At 45.1% G+C, this 21,188-nt stretch overlaps 1 protein-coding gene across 1 annotated transcript in view; it reads right to left on the bottom strand.

The window, feature by feature from the left end:
* Positions 1-21,188, bottom strand: part of SAAL1 (serum amyloid A like 1) — a 222,266-nt gene that overhangs the window by 141,513 nt on the left and 59,565 nt on the right. Inside the window, exons 4-6 of the mRNA XM_069223754.1 lie at positions 20,629-20,727; positions 11,527-11,610; positions 9,979-10,058 (exon numbers count right to left, since the gene is read on the bottom strand). Coding sequence (XP_069079855.1) covers positions 9,979-10,058; positions 11,527-11,610; positions 20,629-20,727 — 263 coding nt within the window. The remainder of the gene's footprint in view (positions 1-9,978; positions 10,059-11,526; positions 11,611-20,628; positions 20,728-21,188) is intronic.

Here is a 21,188-nt window from a genome sequence, read left to right as displayed (position 1 = left end):
AACCAACCCGAAAGGAGTAACTTCCTCTACCCCTCGCACCTCGAAAAGGCCGTTTCTTGAACTGTAATGTACCAAGGGAGTTTGCTGTGTCTGTATCGGTCTTGAAGGCTTGCAGCATGTCATTCACATGCTTCCCAAAGAGGCTTTACCCATCAAACGCCATGTCCAGAATTCTACTCTGAACCTCTGGGCCGAAGGAAGTAGACTTCAGCCATCCATGTCTACCCAAGACAGCTGCACCTGCCAGCTGCCGGAAACCTGTGAGCGAAATGTCAATTGCGCAATCGATGATCTCAGCTGCAATCCGCTCACCCTCCTGTAACACCTTCTTTGCCTCCAACTTGGCATTCTCAGGCAAGAGGTCTATATAAGCAGACATGTCTGACCACATTTGGCCATCATACCTGTCCAGGATGGCTAACGAATTAGCTGCCTTCACTGTAACCGCCGCCACTGAGGAAAATTTCTTCCGAATATTGTCTAAACGCCATCCTGTCTGGAGGCGATTGGTGCCGAAGGATTCTTTGAGCGACGTTGTGATGCCTGAGATATGACATAATCCGGTCTCGGTTGGGACACTAAGCAGGCCGGAGTGTTAACAGGGGCTTTATACTTCTTCTCCCGCCTCAGTATCTGGGAAGGTATTGTTGCTGGATTTTTTATTGCCTTCCACCCCTCCTGCCATAGAAAATCCACTATAGGAATAGCCCTAACTGACTTATTTGAGGGCTCTTTAAAGTCGTATAAGAAACAATCAGTTTCTTGGGAGATAATGGGTAAGTCAAATCTCTTGGCCGCCCTTTCCATCAAATTATGGAAGCCCCCTATGTCCTCCGGGGGTGAATCAACTGGCCCTGCTGGTGGTGGTGACGGTGTAGGGATGAGGTATTCATCCCACTCACTAGGAGCTGTCTCCATTATATCACCTTCTTTTCTCTCCTCATCTGTAGAGTTATGATCATCCTGTGGTTGGTGAACAAACGGAATCCTTCTGTGTGGCGTTCCCAGGTGACTGGGAACAGGGGTTTGCAGAGCCATCTGCGGGCTGTAGGGCCTGGATGGAGTCACCGGCATTGATAGCGGAAACCTTCGATAATAATCTTTCAACATACCCTGAAATTCTGGCACTAAAGACCTAGGCACTGGAAAGGAAGCCTCTGTCTCAAATGCGGGGTACAAAGGATCCTGTTGGAGTGTCGTCGACGGATAGGTGGGCTGGTCCTGCCCTTCATCCTCCTCATCCAGGTCCTGGCATTTTACATGTAGTTGCGACGGACTACTGGCTGCACCAAACATTTCCTCCTCCTGTGAATAAATGTCATTGTCATCATCCAAGAGATGCTGAGGAGGGTACAGGCAACACCTTGCTAGGGGAGGAATGCCTCGGGAGGATTGAAGATGTTTTCTCTCCTATGGTTATGAAAGAATGAGGGAGGAATCTTGCCGAGTCCTGCTGCGCCATAAAATCTCCTGAAGATGGTGTCGTCGTCGACAGTTGCGCCGACGGAACCGCTGATTTCGTCGACAGTTCTCCCGACGACGATGTCCTCCTCGGTGGAGTTTTCGTCCACGGGTCTTCCCCCATCGACGGTTTTCTCATCGACGGTGCTGTCGTCGCTGGTGTACTCGTCGACTGTACCTTCTTTGCCCTCGTCATCAGGTGTTTCGTCGACGGGAGTGCCACCGCCGATGGATGAAAACAACAAGGCCTCCGTCGTCTACGACGCCTTCTTCCAGATCTTGGCGGTAATGATCGTCGTCTATGAAAGTGGCGACGATGTAACAATCATCGGGGACACCGCTGTAGTAAACGCCGACGTTACCGTTGTCGCAGTGACCGTCGACACGGTCAACGGGCCTTTTTTGGCAGCATCTGAGGAGAATTTTCCCAGTTCCTTCATCGGTGACAGGGTCAGAGAGGCACGTCTTGGGGATGCCTTTTTTCCCCACAAGTGTGGTAGGCTCTGAGTGAACCTTTTTTGATAGGTCTCTGATCCAGAGGCAGAACTCTCCTGGCGCTTATGTTTTTCCACAGAGATATATTTTGTCTTTTTAGCCATCTTTCTTGGAGGCTCTGTAGGTAGTTTTCCCTTCTTTCCAGGTCTTTTTAAAGAGTGTGAAGTGTGAGATGAGGCTTCACTCTCATCCGAAGAAGGATTCTCCATGGCCTTCTGCTTTTGGAGCCACAACAAAAGCCTACCCTCACGATCTTTGAGGGTTTTGTGACTGAAGGTGTGACAGATCTTACAGTCTCTCACCTTGTGATCTGGATGCAAGCAATAGATGCATTTCTTGTGGGGATCATCAATATGAAGTATTTTCTTCCCACAACTGACACAGTCTCTGAAAAGTCCTTTCTTAGTCTGTTGGGACATATTGTCCACTGCAAAGCTGGGTTTTCTGAGAGAAAATAATCCTGTCAGAAGAATAAACTGAGCAGAGCTCAGGGAGACTCCCTTTACACGACGTGCTGTAGAAAATCTGAGGGAAACCGCCTCTGTTGGGAGTGTTCTAAAGGGTGTTGACGCCTGATTGGCTGTAGCTCAAGTTTGGTTCTTTTTTGCAAAAGGACATGGATAGGCTATAACCGTGCCTAGTTTGGCCTTTAGGGCCTACTGGGTTACACTTGCTGCTATATGTATTTGAAGTTACAGTGAGGCTCCCACCTCGACGACGGGGATGATTCAAGCATGTGAATCTAAGAAAGATCCAATACTGGAGCATGTTAAGATTCCAGGCTGGAACTGGTGGAGCTCTAGGTGGAATCACTCTTTTAAGGCCTTCCATAAAAGCTTTTATGACAGGAATTCTAAACAGAGAGGTATACGGTCTGTTTTGGAGATAGGCTGATATTGCTTTTAAATAAAGTTTAATAGATAAATTTGCAATATTTGCTTTTTGTAAGTAAAGCAAATAGCATACAATATCCTGTACCGATCAATGTTTTGGGGTTGAAAGGAATATACAAAACCTTTCCATTTAGCTGCATAGCACTGCCTGGTTGTAGGTTTACGTGCTTCCCTTAGAATGTCCATACATTCTGATGGAAGCTGTAAATATCCAAATTCTATGACCTCAGGGGCCAAATCGCCAGGTTGAGCATACTGGGATTGGGATGCCCGATTTGATCTTTGTTTTGAGTAAACAAGACTGGTCTGTTTGGGAGCTTGTGATGTGGTACTACAGATAGATCCAATAGTGTTGTGTACCAGTGTTGACGTGCCCATGTTGGAGCTATGAGTACCATAGTAAGGGAAGTGTGATGGATTTGTTGACCAGAAACGGAATTAGTAGGAGAGGGTGAAAAGCGTAAGCAAATATCCCTGAACAATTGATCCATAGAGCATTGCCTTTGGATCGAGGGTGTGAGTACTTGGATGAGAAGTTTGGGCATTTTGTTTTCACTTGTTCCGAAGAGGTCTATATTTGGTGTTCCCCACATGTGAAAGTACTGTTGAATTACTTGTGGGTGAATCTCCCAGGCGTGTATTTGTTTTTGCGTCTTGCTTAAGAGGTCCGCTAGTTGGTTGTGTACTCCTGGGATATACTCTGCTAATAGTTGAATGCAATTTTGAATTGCCCATTTCCAAATTGTCTGTGCTAGAAGGGAAAATTGAGATGAGTGTTTCCTCCCTGCTTCGACAGATAATACATTGTTGTCATGTTGTCTGTACTTATTAACACTGTCTTGTATGGGATCTGTGGCTGGAATGCTTTCAGTGCTAAGAACACTGCCAACAATTCCAAGTGGTTTATGTGGTAAGTCTTCTGAACTGAGTCCCATTCTCCCTGTATTGTAAGATTGTTGAGATGGGCTCCCCAACCTGTCATTGATGCATCTGTGGTGATTATGGTCTGTGGCACAGGGTCCTGAAATTGCCACCCTTTTGATAAGTTGGTGTGATTTCACCATTGCGTAGAGTTGCAAGTCTTGCAGTCTACCAACACTAGATCGTGAAGTTGACCCTGTGCCTGAGAACATTGTTGTGAAAGATACTGTTGCAGAGGTCTGATGTTTAGATATGCATTGGGCACTACTGATATGCAGGATGCCATAATTCCCAACAGTTTCATGATACAGCTTACTGTGTAAGTTTGACTGCATTGTAGCTGAGATATGAGAATTTGGAACACTTGAATCCTTTGTAGGTTTGGGTAGGCTAATGCTGACTGAGTGTTCAGAATCGGTCCCAGATATGGTTGTATTTGCGCTGGCTGAAGGTGAGACTCGTGACCCTAGACTGTGTAGGGTATCCATTGTGTATTGTTGCAGGTTTGAACGGTGTTGGCTTTTATGAGCTAGTCGTCCAGATAGGGAAAGACATGTATATACTGTCTTCTGAGGTATGCTGCAACCACTGATAGGCATTTGGTAAATAAATACCCTTGGTGCTGTTACTCCAAAGGGTAGCACTTTGAATTGGTAGTGTTTGCCTGCTATCACAAACCTCAAGTATTTGCGGTGTGCTGGATGTACGGGAATATGGAAGTAAGCATCTTTTAGATCTAATGCTGACATCTAGTCTTGTTTTTGTAACAAAGGGATGACATGCAGAAAAGTGAGCATGTGGAAATGTTCTGAGAGAATACAGTGATTGAGAGGTCTGAGATTGCCATTCTTTTTTGGTATGAGGGAGTATAGAGAATCCATTCCTGTTCCTTGTTGACTGATGGGTACTATCTCTATTGCCCCTTTGAGTGGAAGAGATTCTACCTCGTGTTTTAGCAGAACAATGTGTTCTGGAGAAAGCCTGTGTGAACGAGGGGGAATGAGTTCTAGACAATAACCATTGTGGATAATTGAGAGTACCCATTGATCTGATGTATTTGTTGCCAATGACGGTGAAAATGTTGCAGCCTTCCTCCCCAGGAGAAGTGTGGAGTGTGGGGATTCAGAGAAAGTCACTGCTTTGATGAGGTGGAGGCACCTCTTGTGGCAGTGGATTTGCCCCTACCTCTGAAATTGTGTCCTCTATAGGAACCCCTGAAAGATCCCCAGGAATAAAACTGTTGTCCCTGTTTTTGTTGGGAGGTAGAGGCCTCTGATGTTTGGGGTTTGAAACCTCCTCTGAAATGGGCCTTACAAAAAGTGCCCCGAAAAGGTGTTGTGTAAAGGGCACCCATGGCCTTCGCTGTATCGGAGTCCTTGGTCCAAATAGTTATTGTTTATTGAATGGCAAATTAAGGACCACTTGCTGTATCTCAGGTTTGAATCCTGAGGACCGCAACCAAGCATGCCTTCTGATCATAACACTAGTATTAATTCCCCTAGCTGCGGTGTCAGCTGTGTCTAGTGCGGATTTAATTTGATTGTTGGCAATAGCTTGTCCTTCTGCCACTCCCTGCTGTGCCTCTTTTTTGTGTTCCGTAGGGAGATATTGAAGAACTCCTGCATTTTGTCCCAAAGGGCCCTGTCATACATGGCTAAAAGAGCTTGGGAGTTGGCAATCCTCCACTAATTTGCAGCCTGAATTGCCACTCTTGCCTGCTGCATTGAATTTGCGGCTATCAGGGAGCGGAGCATTCCCTGTGGACTGACTATTTTCCCTTTTCCTAGCTGCACTTACCACAATGGAATCAGGTGGTATTTGTCGTGATATAAAAATTGGGTCTGCTGGTGCAGCTTCATAATTCTTATCCACCCTAGGTGTTAGTACCCTAGCCTTTGCTGGCTCTTTAAAAATGTTATCAGCATGTTTTAACATGCCTGATAGCATCGGCAAACATTGGTACTGCATAGAGGATAGGGTGTTGAATAGGAAATCATCCTCTATGGGCTCAGAGTGCAGCTGCACATTGTGGTATGTGGCTGCTCTGGTAATGACCCGATTATAGGCTGTGGTGTATTCAGATGGAGATGGCCTTGTGGGATACAGATCAGGGTCAGAATCGTATGGGTCCATATTATAAGGATTGTCACCCATATAATCCCCGTGTGAGGAGACAGAAGAATGTGCAGAAAACTGTGTGTGTGAAGGTGGTGGAGTGTCAGGTGGTGAAGTAGAAAGGAAATGCAGTGGAGCAGGCTGATGCACTGTCTTTGGCTTCTCCTTGTGCTTAAATATTTTCGCCGGTGAAGGGCCAGATTCCAAACCATCTTGGAATGACAGTTTCCTCTGGGTGATAGGAGGAGGAGAGGCAATCATTTTCCCCATATCCTTTTGAATTTGTATTTTCCTCTGTTTATGGTACATGACCTCAAGAATGGACCTAATGTCTGTTGACTCCTCTGAAGATGGAACGTGTTTACTTCCCACAAATGTATGCTCCGAAAACTTGGTGATAGACTGCTTTGAAAGGGCCGAAAATGTGGTCTCTGAAGCAGATGGGAGTTTTTTCAGCTCCGAAGAGGAACTTGGATGCTTCGGCTCCGAAGAAGAGCTTGGATGTTTCGGCTCCGAGGTGGTATGTAGCCGTTTCGGTTCCGATGTGGATGTTTCCATCTTGCGACTCGATCCCGAAACAGGCGTGGCAGTCTGTTCGGTCAGGTGCATTTTGCCTTTTTCAACACTGAATCCGAGGGCCGGTTGTCGAGATGTAATTTTCGGGTCCAACCATGGCCGGCAAGCAGTGGTGGACCCAAGGCCTTCTGTCCTGACTTTTTAAACTGTTTTTGGTGATGGGAAGGGGCAGGGGTTCTCACGTACAGCACCGCAGGAATAACTTAGCTGTCCCTATCTGAGTCACAGTCAGAAACTGCATTCTGCGCCTGTTCCTCACCCAAAATGTCGGGCGTTTGTTCTGTCGACTTCGATGCCACCTCTAGCCGTCTTGCTCTTCGATCTCGTAAAGTCTTCTTGGATCGGAAGGATCGGCAAGCCTCGCAGGTTTCTTCCTTATGATCTGGAGAGAGGCAAAAGTTGCACACCGAGTGTTGGTCGACGTAGGGGAACTTGGCGTAGCACCGAGGGTAGAACTGAAATGGAGTCATGAGGCTGTGACACAGTAGGCCCGAGAAGGGCATGGGCGCCCAAAAGAGCGTTTACTCGATCCCGACGCTACATTCGGATCGAGTATAGTAAGAAAAAGCATTCGAAAATGATACCGACGTTGAAGGAAAAGATAGAGAAGTTCAGATAGTACTGAACCGAGATCTACCAGAGCCAGAGGGAAAACGTCTGAATCCGACAGCAGAAAGAAAACAATCTAAGAAAGGTCTCGATACCCATGCGCACTATCACCAAGAGGAGGAGTCACTCAATCTCGTGACTTGAAAAAGCTTCTTCGAAGAAAAACAACTTGTAGAACTCTGAGCCCAACAATAGATGGAGACCTTAAGCAAAGCATGTGTATCTGCAGCTACACATGCATTCAAACATATAAATTCCAATAAGCTACCTACAGTGACCAGTTTTACTTATTTGGGGGTTTGCTTCAAATCATCAGGCCTCTGACATTCCAGTTTATATACCAGCCTTCCTAAAATGAATCAATGTGTGCTCTTTCCAATTTCATTCCTATGTTGGGTTCAACCCGCTAACAGCTTTTCTTGAAATTGATAAAACACATTGTGTCCCCATTGCCACCTACAGCACAGGAGTTTGGGGTTATGCTAACATAGATAGCGTTCAAATTAAACAGTTTTCGTTGCAGACTTTAATCACAATCCCCTTGCTGCCCTCATTTTGTACGCCATGAGGAACTCTGGCCGATCTACATTGAGGACCCTATAAAACTTCCCCCTTGATGCTTTGACTGACTATATGGAACATTCCCCAGTCATTCTTTGAGCAGTTGGTGATTAAGGGTGGTCTTAGCTGTGGTCTGGGTTTGAACACTATACAGCTCTCTTACATCTATTGTTGACCTGGCCCTTTTTCCAGGGTCATCCCCAAACATTTTGCTTGCCTCCTCCTGTTTTTCTGAACTCTTTTTGCTGGCTCTAGGACTCTGAGCACTTTAGCACTGCTGATCAATGCTAAAATACATGTGCCCCACCTTCAAAACATGGTACGATTGGCTTACATCTGATTAACAAAATGTATTTAACAGTATGTCTCTTGTACAGTGTTATAGCTTGTACCCAGGGCCTGTAAATAAAATGCTACTTGTGGGCCTGCAGCGCAGCTCACCCCAACCACACAAATAGGCCTTTCTTCCTGGAGCACTTCCGCGCTGAAGCCTGGAGGAGTGTTGTCAAGGCAGCAGTGGCACGCCCCCGGGCCTGATGAGAGTTGAGAGCGAGATGGGCCCGAGACAGTGAGGTAGCTGCCAGGCTGCCTGGGGAGCAGCAGTGCTGCCACAGAAGGGAGCCGCCTTCCGAGAAGCTGCTTGGATCTGATGGTGGCTGTGCCGTGGGCTCATGTGCCGCCACCTGGCTGAGTGGCACACGCTGGGAGATCAGGAGAGGTCTCCTCGCCAATAAAGAAGGTTTGCTGGGCACTCTGCATTATGCAGGGTAGGGGGACCCAGAGAGGTCTCCTTGCTGTGGAATAGGCTGCACGTGCTCTTTGCTTCCCACCAACTATAGAATTGCTTGGCATCACGGGGACCTTGTTGTCTTGGGCTAGCGACTCGTGAGACGGAAGCGTCAACGGAGACCCCTTCCCACTGGGGGTCACTTTAATGACCTCTTGTGTAATAGAGGCGCAGGAGCTCCCGCGTGGACGGAGTGTGCCCTGGTTACTGCATTTTTCATAAAAGAAGCACAGACATGCTGTGATTTTCATGTACGAGGGACCGAGGAGAGGTTACCTCTATGATTTAGTTTGCTATCACCAGGATATGTTTATGCTCTCGTATTTTGCTAGGCACTATAGTATGAGCTAACTTATGATCTATGTCATGCTTGCCATGTTGGGGGGGACATATATGTGTTTCCAGTTCTGCCTTATACGATTGATTATGGTAATCTGTATAGGAATGGTTTCTGCTACGTGCACTCATGATGATGATGATGATATGAATTCTGCTTGCTTAGCAGAGTATTACTGATTTATGTTGTTTTGGTCTATGATGATTTGTGTTTATGCAATATGGTTTATTTTTATATAACTTGTGGTGGAGTTCTCTTTGTGGTGTATTTATTGTGTCACTGGGTTGTGTTTGTTGTGCAAACACTTTACACATTGCCTCTGGGATAAGCCTGACTGCTCGTGACAAGCTATAAAGGGAGGGAGCAGGGGTTATTTTAGGTGAGTAGCTCTCTTGCCCTGACTAGAGCTGCGGGTTCCTGCCTGGCTTAGGTGCTTACCCTAGCTAACCGGGAACCCCATCTCTAAAATCTACTAACTCCAACAGTGTGGCCAAGTCTGACAAATCTTGGCTGAAGCACACCTTTTAGAATACCAGACTTTTTAGAAGAGAGATAAGGAAACTGCTAAGCCTACAAGTGAGCAGTATATTCTCCTGCACACTATTGCTGTTATCAAACCTTATTTATTGTATTCCATAGACAGTGGCAGAGGTCTCTACTGTTGAGATTCAGAACAAACTCTGTATATAGATTGGTATGCTTTCCATAAGGACAGTCTGGAGGTGGAGGAGGGTCCCCTCGTTTGTCCCTGTGATGATATTTCCCAAACCTTAACACCTTTTATCTTTTTCTTTAAGTTCTATATCACGTATACTAGGATACAGCTTTTATCAATCGTGAAAGCCTATAATGTTAGACTATGAAGATCTGCTCTAATTGTCTTCCAGTCTCTCAAGAACTCAGCATCTTGTTTTGCAGTTTTAAAAGTATTGTTTGCTGTGGCAAATACATGCATTTTAAAAATATTGTTAGTGTTTGAAATACTGTGATTCTACATATTATGTGCTTTTATGATTAGGTTTTATTAGTTGAATAAAGTAGGTGATCCAGGGGCCTATATATGAATTGAGAGCAGGGGTTTTTATATTGTTAGAGAGGAGAAGCAAAGCTAATGGCGGAAGAATAAGAGCTATATGTGCAAGACTTGAGATTCAAAAGATCTTCAGACATACATTGTGCTTAACTCACAGTTAATGCAATCAGGAGGCAGGTGCAGCACTTACCCAAGATCATCATTTTTGCTTATCGATACACATGACTCTGCAAAACACACCATATTGCCTAATATGCCCACACAAATTTCCTATTAAAAGAAAAAGCAAGGGATAGTAGTTAGAATGTAATGCTATTATCAATTTATTTATTGACAGCACGTGATAACCAAGAATAGATCAATATATTTTCGTTAAAAAGAACCAGAGACTGAACTTAACATGACATTCCATGATGTACACAGTAGCAGATGAGTAACAGTTTGCTTGAGATCAGGCTTCTCCAACAAATAGGTTGTGAGCTACTGGTAGCTCTCCAGCGACCTGTAAGTGGCTCAGCCTACTAAATTAGAAGTTTTGTTAGGTTGAAATAAATAATATATGTGTAGCAAAATTTAAATGTGTGTATGGTAAACAAGATTGTGTGTATTTTCAGGATGTATAGCTGATATTTGGAGAAAAATTGTTACATTTTCAAAATACTTTTAAAAGTTGATATTTGACTGATATCATGTAGTGCTGGGGAGACATATTACTAATATTATTGTAGCCATGGCCAGTATGTAATACACACGTACAGGGATTAAAAATTAACAAAGCATTTTACATTACTGATGGCAGCCCTGAACTGATGCACTAAAATGCTCACTACTGGTAATGGTGTCTAGGGTGACCGCTAATCTTTTCTAATGTGGCCACTCTTACAATACTAGTATTTGTAGCTGAGGATCATTTTCATTAAACATAAGTAGCTCTTATAACAGATAAGGTTGGAGATCCCTGCTCTCGATGGTCTCCAAATAACAAGTGTGAGTCTGGACACATATTACCAAACATTAAGGTATCTACAGCTCTGGGCTGGCAGTTACCCATTTTAAACAATATAAATGAAATAGTGTTAACACTTTTAACATGTTAAAATTCTAACAGTTTCCTACATGGTGGCAAACTTAAGTAAAAGAAAATGGCCAGTAAAACAATGCATTTGGTTGGCATTATCTAAATGTTTCTAAATACCCTCCAACATTTTCATTTTTTTGGAATCCAGAATAAACATTCTGCCCACATCTTTTGTGGTAACAGAAGTAAGCAACAGGTTACTTGATTTCTAATTAACTACCCATATGTAGTGTATTTAAAGAACATTAATTTACAAACAGTACATAAAAGGCACTAAGACAACTTCTGCAGAACATTTTACTGTTAAATAAGGACTAGTGTTGGAAGAGTAAGAGAGGGAAGAAATCAGGGTAAATGGAACTGATGTATGCCTAGTACTGACCACAATCAATCAGATATGGTCTGCACTTGTTAAGGGAACAGAAGGACTGAAAACATGTCTTTATGGGAGAACTAGGAATTAATCACTAAGAAATGTGACAGAGATTAGGTACAGCGAGGTAATGACAGGTAAAAGCCAAATGAGTAACACTAGTAATGCATGGGAAAGGCTACAGATACATTTCTAAATTCTGATTTAAGTGAAACCAACCAAATTCAACATACAACAGAGATAGGAATTGCTCTTAAGACTAGAACTTTCTTGGCTCTTCTACTTACAGTAAGTCGACAACATCTGGACTTGGCGATCACCCTCAAAAGTATTTCAGGAGCATTGAACTCTTGGAGAAATATAGTGACATCCTATAACAAAGGTAAAGCATCATTTCAAATAAAACTAAAATGCAATCTAAAATAACAGCATTTAAGACTATCTATTGAACACAAACAGATATAGGTCAAAGGTTCATGTCAAGGTCGGCGCCTGCACTTTAAACAGTATGCTTTAAGGTCAGCAGTCATCTTCTGGCCACGTTGTTAGAACAAGTTGCTACAATATTTAATTTAATTGCTTTATTCCTGGGTAGCAGCTAGGTTTGGGGGAAAAGCTCTAGTTTAGAGTTTTGGATCAAATGTGGTATAAAATTAAAGTTTTATTAACAAAAACAATAAAATGGTGGAAAAATATTTTCCAGTAACCGATCTAACAATGTACAGTTATGAAAGTATGTAAACTGTTAGCATAAAACATGTCTCTGGAACGCCTTTCTGGTATCATTTAATTTGGGAAGGTTGGGGGCATGTTAGAGCCCTTCCTTCCATCTTTTATTTCTATCTTTGGCAAATCAAAGGTTAGCAGTCTAGCTGCTGCCTGTCACATGAGCCCGTGCTCTCTCGAGCCAGCACTTTAATATTCATTCCCGACGCAGCCACGCAACGAAGGAGAACGTAAGTGCTGATCGATTTGTATGCGCGGGGAAGTTTGTTTTTGACTTTACTTGTGGGGCATTTATTTTTATCCCAGGATATTTTTTAGCTCTTTTAGCGGCACTAGCCTTTTAATTTGGGAAGGTTGGGAGCCTGTTGGCAAATTAAAGGTTAGCAGTCTAGCTGCTGCCAGTCACGTGAGCCCATGCTCCCTCGAGCTATCGTTTTTATATTCAGTCCCGATACGGTTGCGATACGGTCGCGCAGCGGGCACGCCACTGGCGCACCTAAGGCAAGCCCATCTGCACCTGTCCGCGACCAACCGGGGCCGGTGATTATGCCCCTCATCAGACAACTTTAGACCGTCTTTCTTATTCGCCCCAAATCCTCCCTTCTTTAGTGGGCAGTCTGTCATGCAAGTGTTTGCAAAAGATGGCTCCAGACAACTTGAAAGAATGGAGTTGCAAGCATTGCAATTGGACACCCCAGATTTCATGTGATGTCAGGGCTCCTGGCAGGCCCTCATCTATGGAATGTAAAAGGCAAAAAAAGGGTATGGCCTTCGTTGGGGACCCGTTGATTTGCGCTCTAATTAACGTGCGTTCTTTAATTAAACATAACATGGAAAGCGAAGATTTAAATCGCTCATCAAAATCTTGATTGCCTTTTTATTACTGAACTTGGGCAAAAGCTGACTCTAATCCAGATTTTACAGTAGCTATGCCTCCGGGATATGCATACTATAGACTGGATAGAACCACTTGCAGAGGTGGAGGATTATCAATTATTTGCAGGTCCTATCTCGCCTGCCAATGGAATGGGACCATTCCCTTTTCAGAGATTTGTGAAGGAATGTACTTCAAAATATGACAAAAACAGCCAGAACCCACATATTGAGGAATTTTTCAGTTTCATGGCAGCTTTAGACTGGGAATTGAGAGTCACATCAGCTACTCATGCAGCAGGCCATCTGTTAGACAGGATATCTGCTCGTTTTGAAGATCAGATGCTGTTGACTAATACCCCGCTTAGCTGGGCAGATCTTTATCTCCTAGCCTTCGGACTTATGAAGGTCCACCTGTTCCAGCAATCTAACTCTAAGGGGAAATCTGGTAGATACTGGAATCGTATTAATAAGTGACAGCTAGGACCAGCTCTGGCGGCAAGTTGTGCAAAAATCTTTTTGTCAGCTACAGACCGTTTTAATCAGGGAATAAATATTGCAATCAATCAACTTGCCCCACTTTAGACCTCTGTTTCTTTAGAAACTAAAAAAAACAAAAAAAAACAGTTGCCCTTGATTCACTAAGGACCTCAAGTTACTTCAAAGAAAATATCACCAACAAGAACGGCAATGGAAGTTGGATCCCAACTTGGTTGAGAAAGAAAAATTAAGAGCTGTCCTCAAAGTCTACAAAGAGGCGAGTACTAAAGCTAAATCTGAGTATTTCACCCAAAAGATTAAGGAGGCATCTAATGCCCCAGAGAACTTTTTAAAGTTGTACACGCCTTGACGGTTCCTCCTTCCCCCCCCGGAGTTGGAAAATTCACAAGAGTTCTGTAATAAGGTGGCAAATTATTTTAATACAAAGTCCTACAAATATACTCGAGCTTTAATCATTCTGAAGGGATAGATTGCTCACTTGATATTGCTAATAGCACCTCAGGTATAGATCGTCCTTTGTTAACTAATTTTCAGCCACTACCTCCAGAAAGAATGAAAGAGTTGATGTCAGGAATTAAGTCATGTTCCGCTAGTGATCCTTGTCCTCCACATATTTTACAGCTGGTCCCTGATCTTGTTTCGACTGCCCTAGCCCCGGTTTTTCTGGAAGTCCTAACCACAGGAGTTTTCCCTCCTCCTTGGAGGGATGCGACTGTGGTTCCTTTGAAAAAGAAACTTGATGGAGCAGGACATGATTTGAGCAATTTACGGCCCATTTCTCTACTTCCCTTTCAGGCCAAGATTTTTGAGAAACATATCAATAATGAATTAGCTAATTTTCTACTTATCTCAGGAAGATTAGATTCCTCCCAACATGGTTTCAGGAAGGCATGTAGTACTGCATCAGCGCTTATCACCACCTCTGACACGATTCGGAGATTGGTGGATGAGGGACAAGGAGCCATATTAGTCCAAGAGAAGGAGGCATGGCCAGTTTCCATCCCTTGGCAGTGTCTCATATGAGCACTAAAAGGGCAGTACTCAGAAATGAGCGCTCCATTCTCGTGCCTCCAATACCCTCCATGACCCCCAGAAGTATCATCTTCAGGGACAATGGGACCTCCCAATCCAAAATCTTGGCAAATACTTGCAATAGTGAGACCCAGTAGCGTTGTATAGGCAGGCATTCCCATATCACATGGTAGAAGTGTGCAGGAGTAGTGTTCCATTTGGGGCAGCCAGGGTGTAGGAGAGTACTGGCTCAATGTAGTCTGTGGGGAGAAAAATATACTCCGTACAAGTAATTCGTCTGTATGAGCTGTGCTGACATGGTGCCAATCTCGTCAATCTTCTTCATCTAGCGGACCCACCCATCCTTCCCATCTCGCTCTAACATTATGCAAATCTCCAAGGACATTATTAATCAGCATTTTGTTTTATAATTGGGGCACCACACTTATCCCCATTGCCCCCATCAAAAGTTTAGCCTCTAGTGGACTGTATTCTGGCAGTGGAATAGTGCTGGTATTATGAGTCAGTAGGGTGTGGCGAAGCTGGAGATATTTATAACATTGTATATGTGAAAGGCAATAGTCTCCTTGGAGGTCTTGAAAGGAACACATAGGTGTGCCCCACTAGACGTCTCCTAATTGCAATATTCCCAGCTGGTCCCATTAGGTGAATCCCTGCAGGGCTGCTGACTCCCCCGAGCTAGGCACCTCTCCACAAGGGAGTCTGCTAGGTCAGAACAGCTGTCCTTCACATGTGTCATAAGGCTGCCCTCCATGCCAAAAACACCGTTCTCATCCCAGGAGCCAGTTCCTGGGGAATCGGTGACCCATAAAGGATGTCAAAGATTCGAGAAAAGGTCAGCGTGCTGAGTTCTAGTTTATACACTGGGTCTGACCATCCCCCTGTGAACCAGTCATTTATGGGCATTAATTGGTTTACCAGGTTTTATAGGTGGAGATTGGTCATGCCCCGACATACATGTTTCTTTGACAGTGTTGTAGTGCTATACGATGTCTACTTCCTCGCCAACGGAACGCTGCGATAGTGGCATCAAGAGCTTTCAACCATGAGTGTAGCAGTGGGAATGATATGTTTTGAAAAATATACAAGTACCTCTGGAACACCATCATTGTAAAAAGGGCTATACGGCCTAGAACGTTCAAGGGAGAGGGAGCGCCATTCTGCCATGTCTGTTGCAGGTTTTGTGAGCGGCCTCAAATTTAGGGACCAGGCCAGATCTGGCAGGAGCACCCTCCAGGTTCCCAAGTATTTAAAGCTTAGTCATCTAATGGGCACTGCATCTTGCCAGTCAAAGCAAGATTGTGTTGGCGACAAGAGCACTAGTATTGACTTTTGTGAGTTAATCAGCAGCTCAGAGGCTTCTTTAAAGCATCTTAGTAAATGGAGAATGTGAGGGCCTTTGTCAGCCGGGTTAGCCAAATAGAGGAGGACATTGTCTGCATACAGAGCTATTCGATCTTCAAGGTCACTGCTCCATCCCCAACCCTTTAACAAAGGGGCATTCCTAATCAGTATCGCCAGAGGTTCCATTACAAGGGCAAATAGCAGAGGGGAGAAGGACAACCCTGACGAGTCCCTCGTTGAATATGAAAGGCCTTGGATAAACTGCTGTTAACCAACACTCTGGCCTCGGGGAATCCAAACAATGCTTGTATCCATCAGCAAATTTGTGATCCCATACTAGTTCACTGCAGCACCAAATGTAAGTATCTCCAGTGCACCATATCGAAAACCTTCTCAAAATCAACAAAAAATAGTGCAAGGTCACCAGGCAATCGATGAAGTTGGGCCAGGGCTATGTGAAGCCTACGGATGCAGTGGCGCGTACTCCGGTTCCGCATAAATCCAAATTGGTCTGGGTGTATAAGAGTGGATAATACTCTCTTAAGGCAGGTTGCCAGTTTTGTAGCAAACATTTTGATGTCCCCATACGTAAGTGAAAAAGGGCGATACTCTGCACATGTTTGGGAAGGAGGCTGGGTCTTGGGGATTACCACTATAGTCGCCATATTCAGCGTCAGAGGAAAGACTCTGGTGCGGTCCACCTCCTCAGAGGGCTAAAAGCCTAGGCGCTAGGAGCTCACGGAATCTGGCAGAGTACTCTGCCGGGAAGCTGTCAGGCCCGGCGTCTTCCCAGTGACTAAAGCAGAAATTCCCAATTGTCAGTGGTGGAGATGGGCTCATCTAGGACCTCTCTTTCAGAGGAAGCTAACGTGATGAGTCAGGAACTGGGATGAGTAACCCGGGTCCACTACAGAGGATGCTTTATAAAGTGTCCGATAGTAGTCAGCAAAGGCTCCTGCCACCTCCGGGAGTGCCGATACCTTGGTCCCTTGCAGGTCCTGAATCTCTGGAATAATTCTAGATAGTTGGTGTTGGGATACCAGCTAGTATAGCAGCTTCCCGGTTTTATCCCCCCAACCATATATTCTGGAAGTGGAAGCGCGCCACAGATGTTTGGCTGCATCCATGAATTGGTTGTGTAATTCCTCCCATATCAGTACAAGCCTACATGAGTGTTTCCTTAGGGTGCGTTGCTAAAAAAAATTCTAGCCTCCAGACGTGTCATTTGTAGTAGACGCGTCCGCTCCTGGATTTGCACGAATCCTTTGGCCAGGCCCCTCATCAGCACCTTACTAGCCACCCATATGGTTCCGGCAGAGGGGACAGGTCCTTCATTGATGTCGAAGTATGCCTGTAGCTCGGCCTGCAGGTAATCAGTACATGCTTCATTTCGTAGATGCCAGGTGTTAAGGCGCCAGAGAGGTCGGAATCCACCTACCTTCGTTCCCACCCGCACTAGGAGAAGGGCAAGATCGGAGATACCTACTGGAAGGATCTGAATGTGAGTTGCGGTTTTACAACCACTAGCTGGCGCCATAATGAATTCTATTCTCAAGTGTGTATGGTGTGCTGCTGACGTTTGAGTAAACTGTGGTAAATTGAGAATTGCTCTAGATAGGTCTTCAAGACAAGTCCTCAGAGCCTCCAGGCGGAGTAGACGCTCACTAAATTAATCGTGCAGCCCTCTGATGTGCCCGTTGAACTTATGTAGCACCCATCTTTGTCTCTACTGGTCTTATCTACCCTCATAGGGAAGGAGCAATGTAGCTGGATGGTCACTCCACTTGCTCATTGAATAAACCCAGCAAGGTAAATTCAATCATACCCTTGCCGCGCTAGGAATGGGCTGCGCTCTCCCATTAGGTGAGTTTTTTGGATTTCGACTACTGTACCCATTATTTTGTGCAGGAGGCCATTAATGTTCCAGGACAAAATTGCAAAGGGCCTTACCATGTTTAATGTGGGGTATTATGTTGGGGTTAAGGGGAGACTCAGGCCGTAAAGCTCAGTATCAACATTATGGAATCAATAGGTGGTATTGGTGCTCCCAGGATTACAACTATTTTGTTTATGGCGTGTGTTCCTATCCACACCGAAGCTGGTGTTGCAAAAACATATGTTTTGTTGTTGTGTACGACTCTGAGGCAAACCAGGAAGAGAAGGCAGTATGGCAGTCCTATCTCCCATAGTTTCTCCTCGACTTCTAGGCACAACCTGTGCTGCTGTTGGACCTCCTTTGTATTGTCTGGAAACAACACGACCTTAGCATCACCACAGCACAGGTCTGATTGAAACAGGGCTTCCTGCAGGACCGCATCTCTATCCCTCAACTTAAGGAACTGGGTTATTACTGGCCTAGGTGGGGTGTGAGGAGGGGACCTTGCTGCCAATATAAAATGTGCTCGCTCTACCACAAACCCAGATTTAAAGAAGTGTTCAAGAAAGTCTGCCATCGGCTGGAAGTCCATATCTTCAGGTATGCCAATAATATGGATATTGTTACATTGTCAGCGATGTTCACCATCCTCTGCTCCGCGATGTAACTCCGAGGTGCGGGCCAGAAGGGTCTTTACCTGGGTTATGAGAGTTTTCACTCCATCTTTTACATATGAAGTTCGCAATTCTGCTTCGGTGATCCTAGTCATCACATTGTGGAGGTCTTGTCGCAGAAGGGCAAAGTCCACTCTAACTTCACCTCTTTTGTTTTCAACAACCTCAAGTGATGTTTGAATTGCTTGGACTATCGCAGTTAAGTCACTTGGGTGTTGGGACTCAGTCATTCCCTCTGCTGGTAGGCCCACTGCATATTGCTCCAACCGAATTTGTGCTGCAGAAGAACGGGTTACCTTATCCTTGCCCATGATGGTTGCAGTCTCAATCTTACTTTCTCCTGGTGATGCCAATAGAGCGGGGCACCTGTGTCCCCTGTCGGTCTTCAGAGGAACTTCTCCCATTTGTCTGCCTTCACGCCCAACCGGTCCCGCTTTCAAGCCAACTTCTAAGGGTAGGACGGGCTCCCGTCCACAGCAACGTCGTCTCACCGGATCTGGATTTACAGATTATGCAGTGTGGGTAAAAAATTCAGGAATTGCTGGTCAATGGGCTACTTCAAACTTGCATTTTAGCTCAAGATTTGCGTCTACTCCTTTACCAGGGTCTTACCCTGTTGCGCAGTCCACACTGGAAGGTTTCCCGTTGTGATGCTCTTATTTTGTTTCAGGGGACAGCCGCCAGTCCCAGGTCAGTAATTCTGTCCTTTTCCAGTTGTCAGCACATCATAAAGGCAAGGGTGGTGGGTGGGCTGTTTAAGAGCTCATTGGTGTCAGTTCAGGCCCACCCCTGGAGCCCCTCAGGTGATCCCTGTGTAGTCCGTTTACGTCATCTGCATCGGGCCCAATATGCCTCTCAAGCTCCGTGGTCCAGAGGGACCAGAGTGCAGGGGGAGACCCGTGGCACTATCAGCTCTGGTCTTTATGGTTCTGCGGGGGGAAGACAGGCCCTCTGAGCCAGACCTCCAGGTCACCTTTGCAGTTCAATGCACCCAGTTCAGGGCTCCGATGATTATTTTGCGCCTTTCAGATCCTCTATTGCCACCCCAGAGGGCAACCACGCTCAGCTCCTCCAGCACCTAGCCCCAGGGGCCCAAACCTCCCCTTCTCCAGCCCCTGGTCGTGAAGGCAGGAGAGCCAGGGGATGTTGATCAGGGAGGGAGAGGGACTCCGCAAGGGGAGGAGGACTCAACAGCGGCTTTTCTCCACGGACAGAGCCCGGGAGGCACCCGCCTCAGCTCTGCCTCTCCTTCTGGTATTTCCTTCAGCCCAGCTGATGGCAAGGCCTTGGTGCACAGCGGCTCACCTCGTCTCCTCCCGAGGGCAGCCACCAAGGTCTTTCTCGACTGCCGCTAGCACAACAGGGCTCCAATCTTGTGCGCCTCCCTCCTGCAAGGTCTGCTCCTCAGCGGTTCGGTCACCAGGCCACGGTTGTCCTTTTGGAAGGTGGCACGGAGCGAAAGGGGCTCCTGTTGCTCACATCGGCGGTGGCTCTGCACCTCCGCTGGAGTCTTAACAATCTTAGGAGACTCCAGGAAGTGGGACATAGGCAATCTGCCGGATTTAGAGGAGGCGGATGATGGAGGGGGTCAGGAGCACTCCTAGAGTACGATCGCCATCTTGACGTCTCAGCTGCGCCCCCTGCTTATCCAGTTTTCAATCATCTCACGCCTCAATTATTGCAATATATTGTACTTCGGTACCACGAGGCAGGTATAAAACAGGCTGCAGATTGTCCAGAACGCTGTTATGAGTCTATCTTGCTTGCCTAAATTCTAGTCAGTCTCTCAGCAACTTTACCAACTGCATTGGATTCCTGTAGAGAAGTGAATCCAGTTGAAAGCTTTGTGTGTGGTTCACAGGATCATGAATAAGCAGGACGTGCCCAACTTGTTGTCTCTCTAGTCCTACAACCCTACTAGTGCATTAAGTTCAGCAGACTTTAATAAAATGGCAAGGGAGGTATGATGCTGCTTTCAAGCAATAGTTCTGGTGTTCTGGAATAATTTGAATATACATCTGCAGCAAATTCCTCATCACCTCTGCTATAGGAAACAGTTGAAGTCTTGGCAGTTTGCAGCCTAGACTTGGTTTGCGTTGAGGCAGTCAAAGTAGAAGCAGGTAGCACAGGGAAGCCCTTACAGGGGCAGCCATGTGCTGTGCAAATTAGTATAACATAGCATAATGTGCATTACCAGTTCCCTATTTCAAAATGAACACCAATACTTTCACACTTTCAGTCGATATTTCCACTTTTAATACCAATTGTCTAAAATTCCAATTTCTATTAACTGTATAATTAGATGTACTTAACACAAGACTAATTTATTGCTCTGTGTGTAAACTGGTAAATAGTTAGAATACCTCATCCATTGACATGTCCCACACTTTACAAATTTCATTCTCCATCTCTTCATCAAGATCTTCTTGTGAATCTTGTTTATTCTTTTCAGTTGTTACGACCTAAGGTGAAAGGCAAATAAAACTGATCAACAGAGATTTCACAATGCCAGTCCAAAGGAATGATTTGGAGCTAGTCAAAATAAACACCAGCACACAAAATGTCAATGAACGGACTGGTCACTAAATGTGAGAGTGTAAAATGTAAGAAACACAACATCTGTTTAAACACACTAAATTATTTACTCTTCCTTAAATTATGCATAATGTGATCAGGGGTGCGGAATTTTATAAAATATCTGCTTGTCCATGGGACAGGGTGCTTTATAAATCTACTTGTCCTGTAAAAAAAAAAAAAAAAAAATCACTTGACCATTTGGAGCCATGTTGTGAAGCGAAAAATTATAGCAGCAATCTCATTATACACGAGCTCCGATATTAGCCTGTCTGATTATGCCAGGGCTCAGCATTAGTTCCACGCTTGGAATGCCCTTTTGAGTCTGTACAAACCTCCTACGTTATAT

This window comes from Pleurodeles waltl, chromosome 3_1 (genome assembly GCF_031143425.1).
Source record: "Pleurodeles waltl isolate 20211129_DDA chromosome 3_1, aPleWal1.hap1.20221129, whole genome shotgun sequence".
NCBI classification, from domain to species: Eukaryota; Metazoa; Chordata; class Amphibia; order Caudata; family Salamandridae; genus Pleurodeles; species Pleurodeles waltl.
The sequence above is the reverse complement of the archived record's forward strand: the minus strand, read 5'-3'. Positions and strand labels throughout refer to the sequence as shown.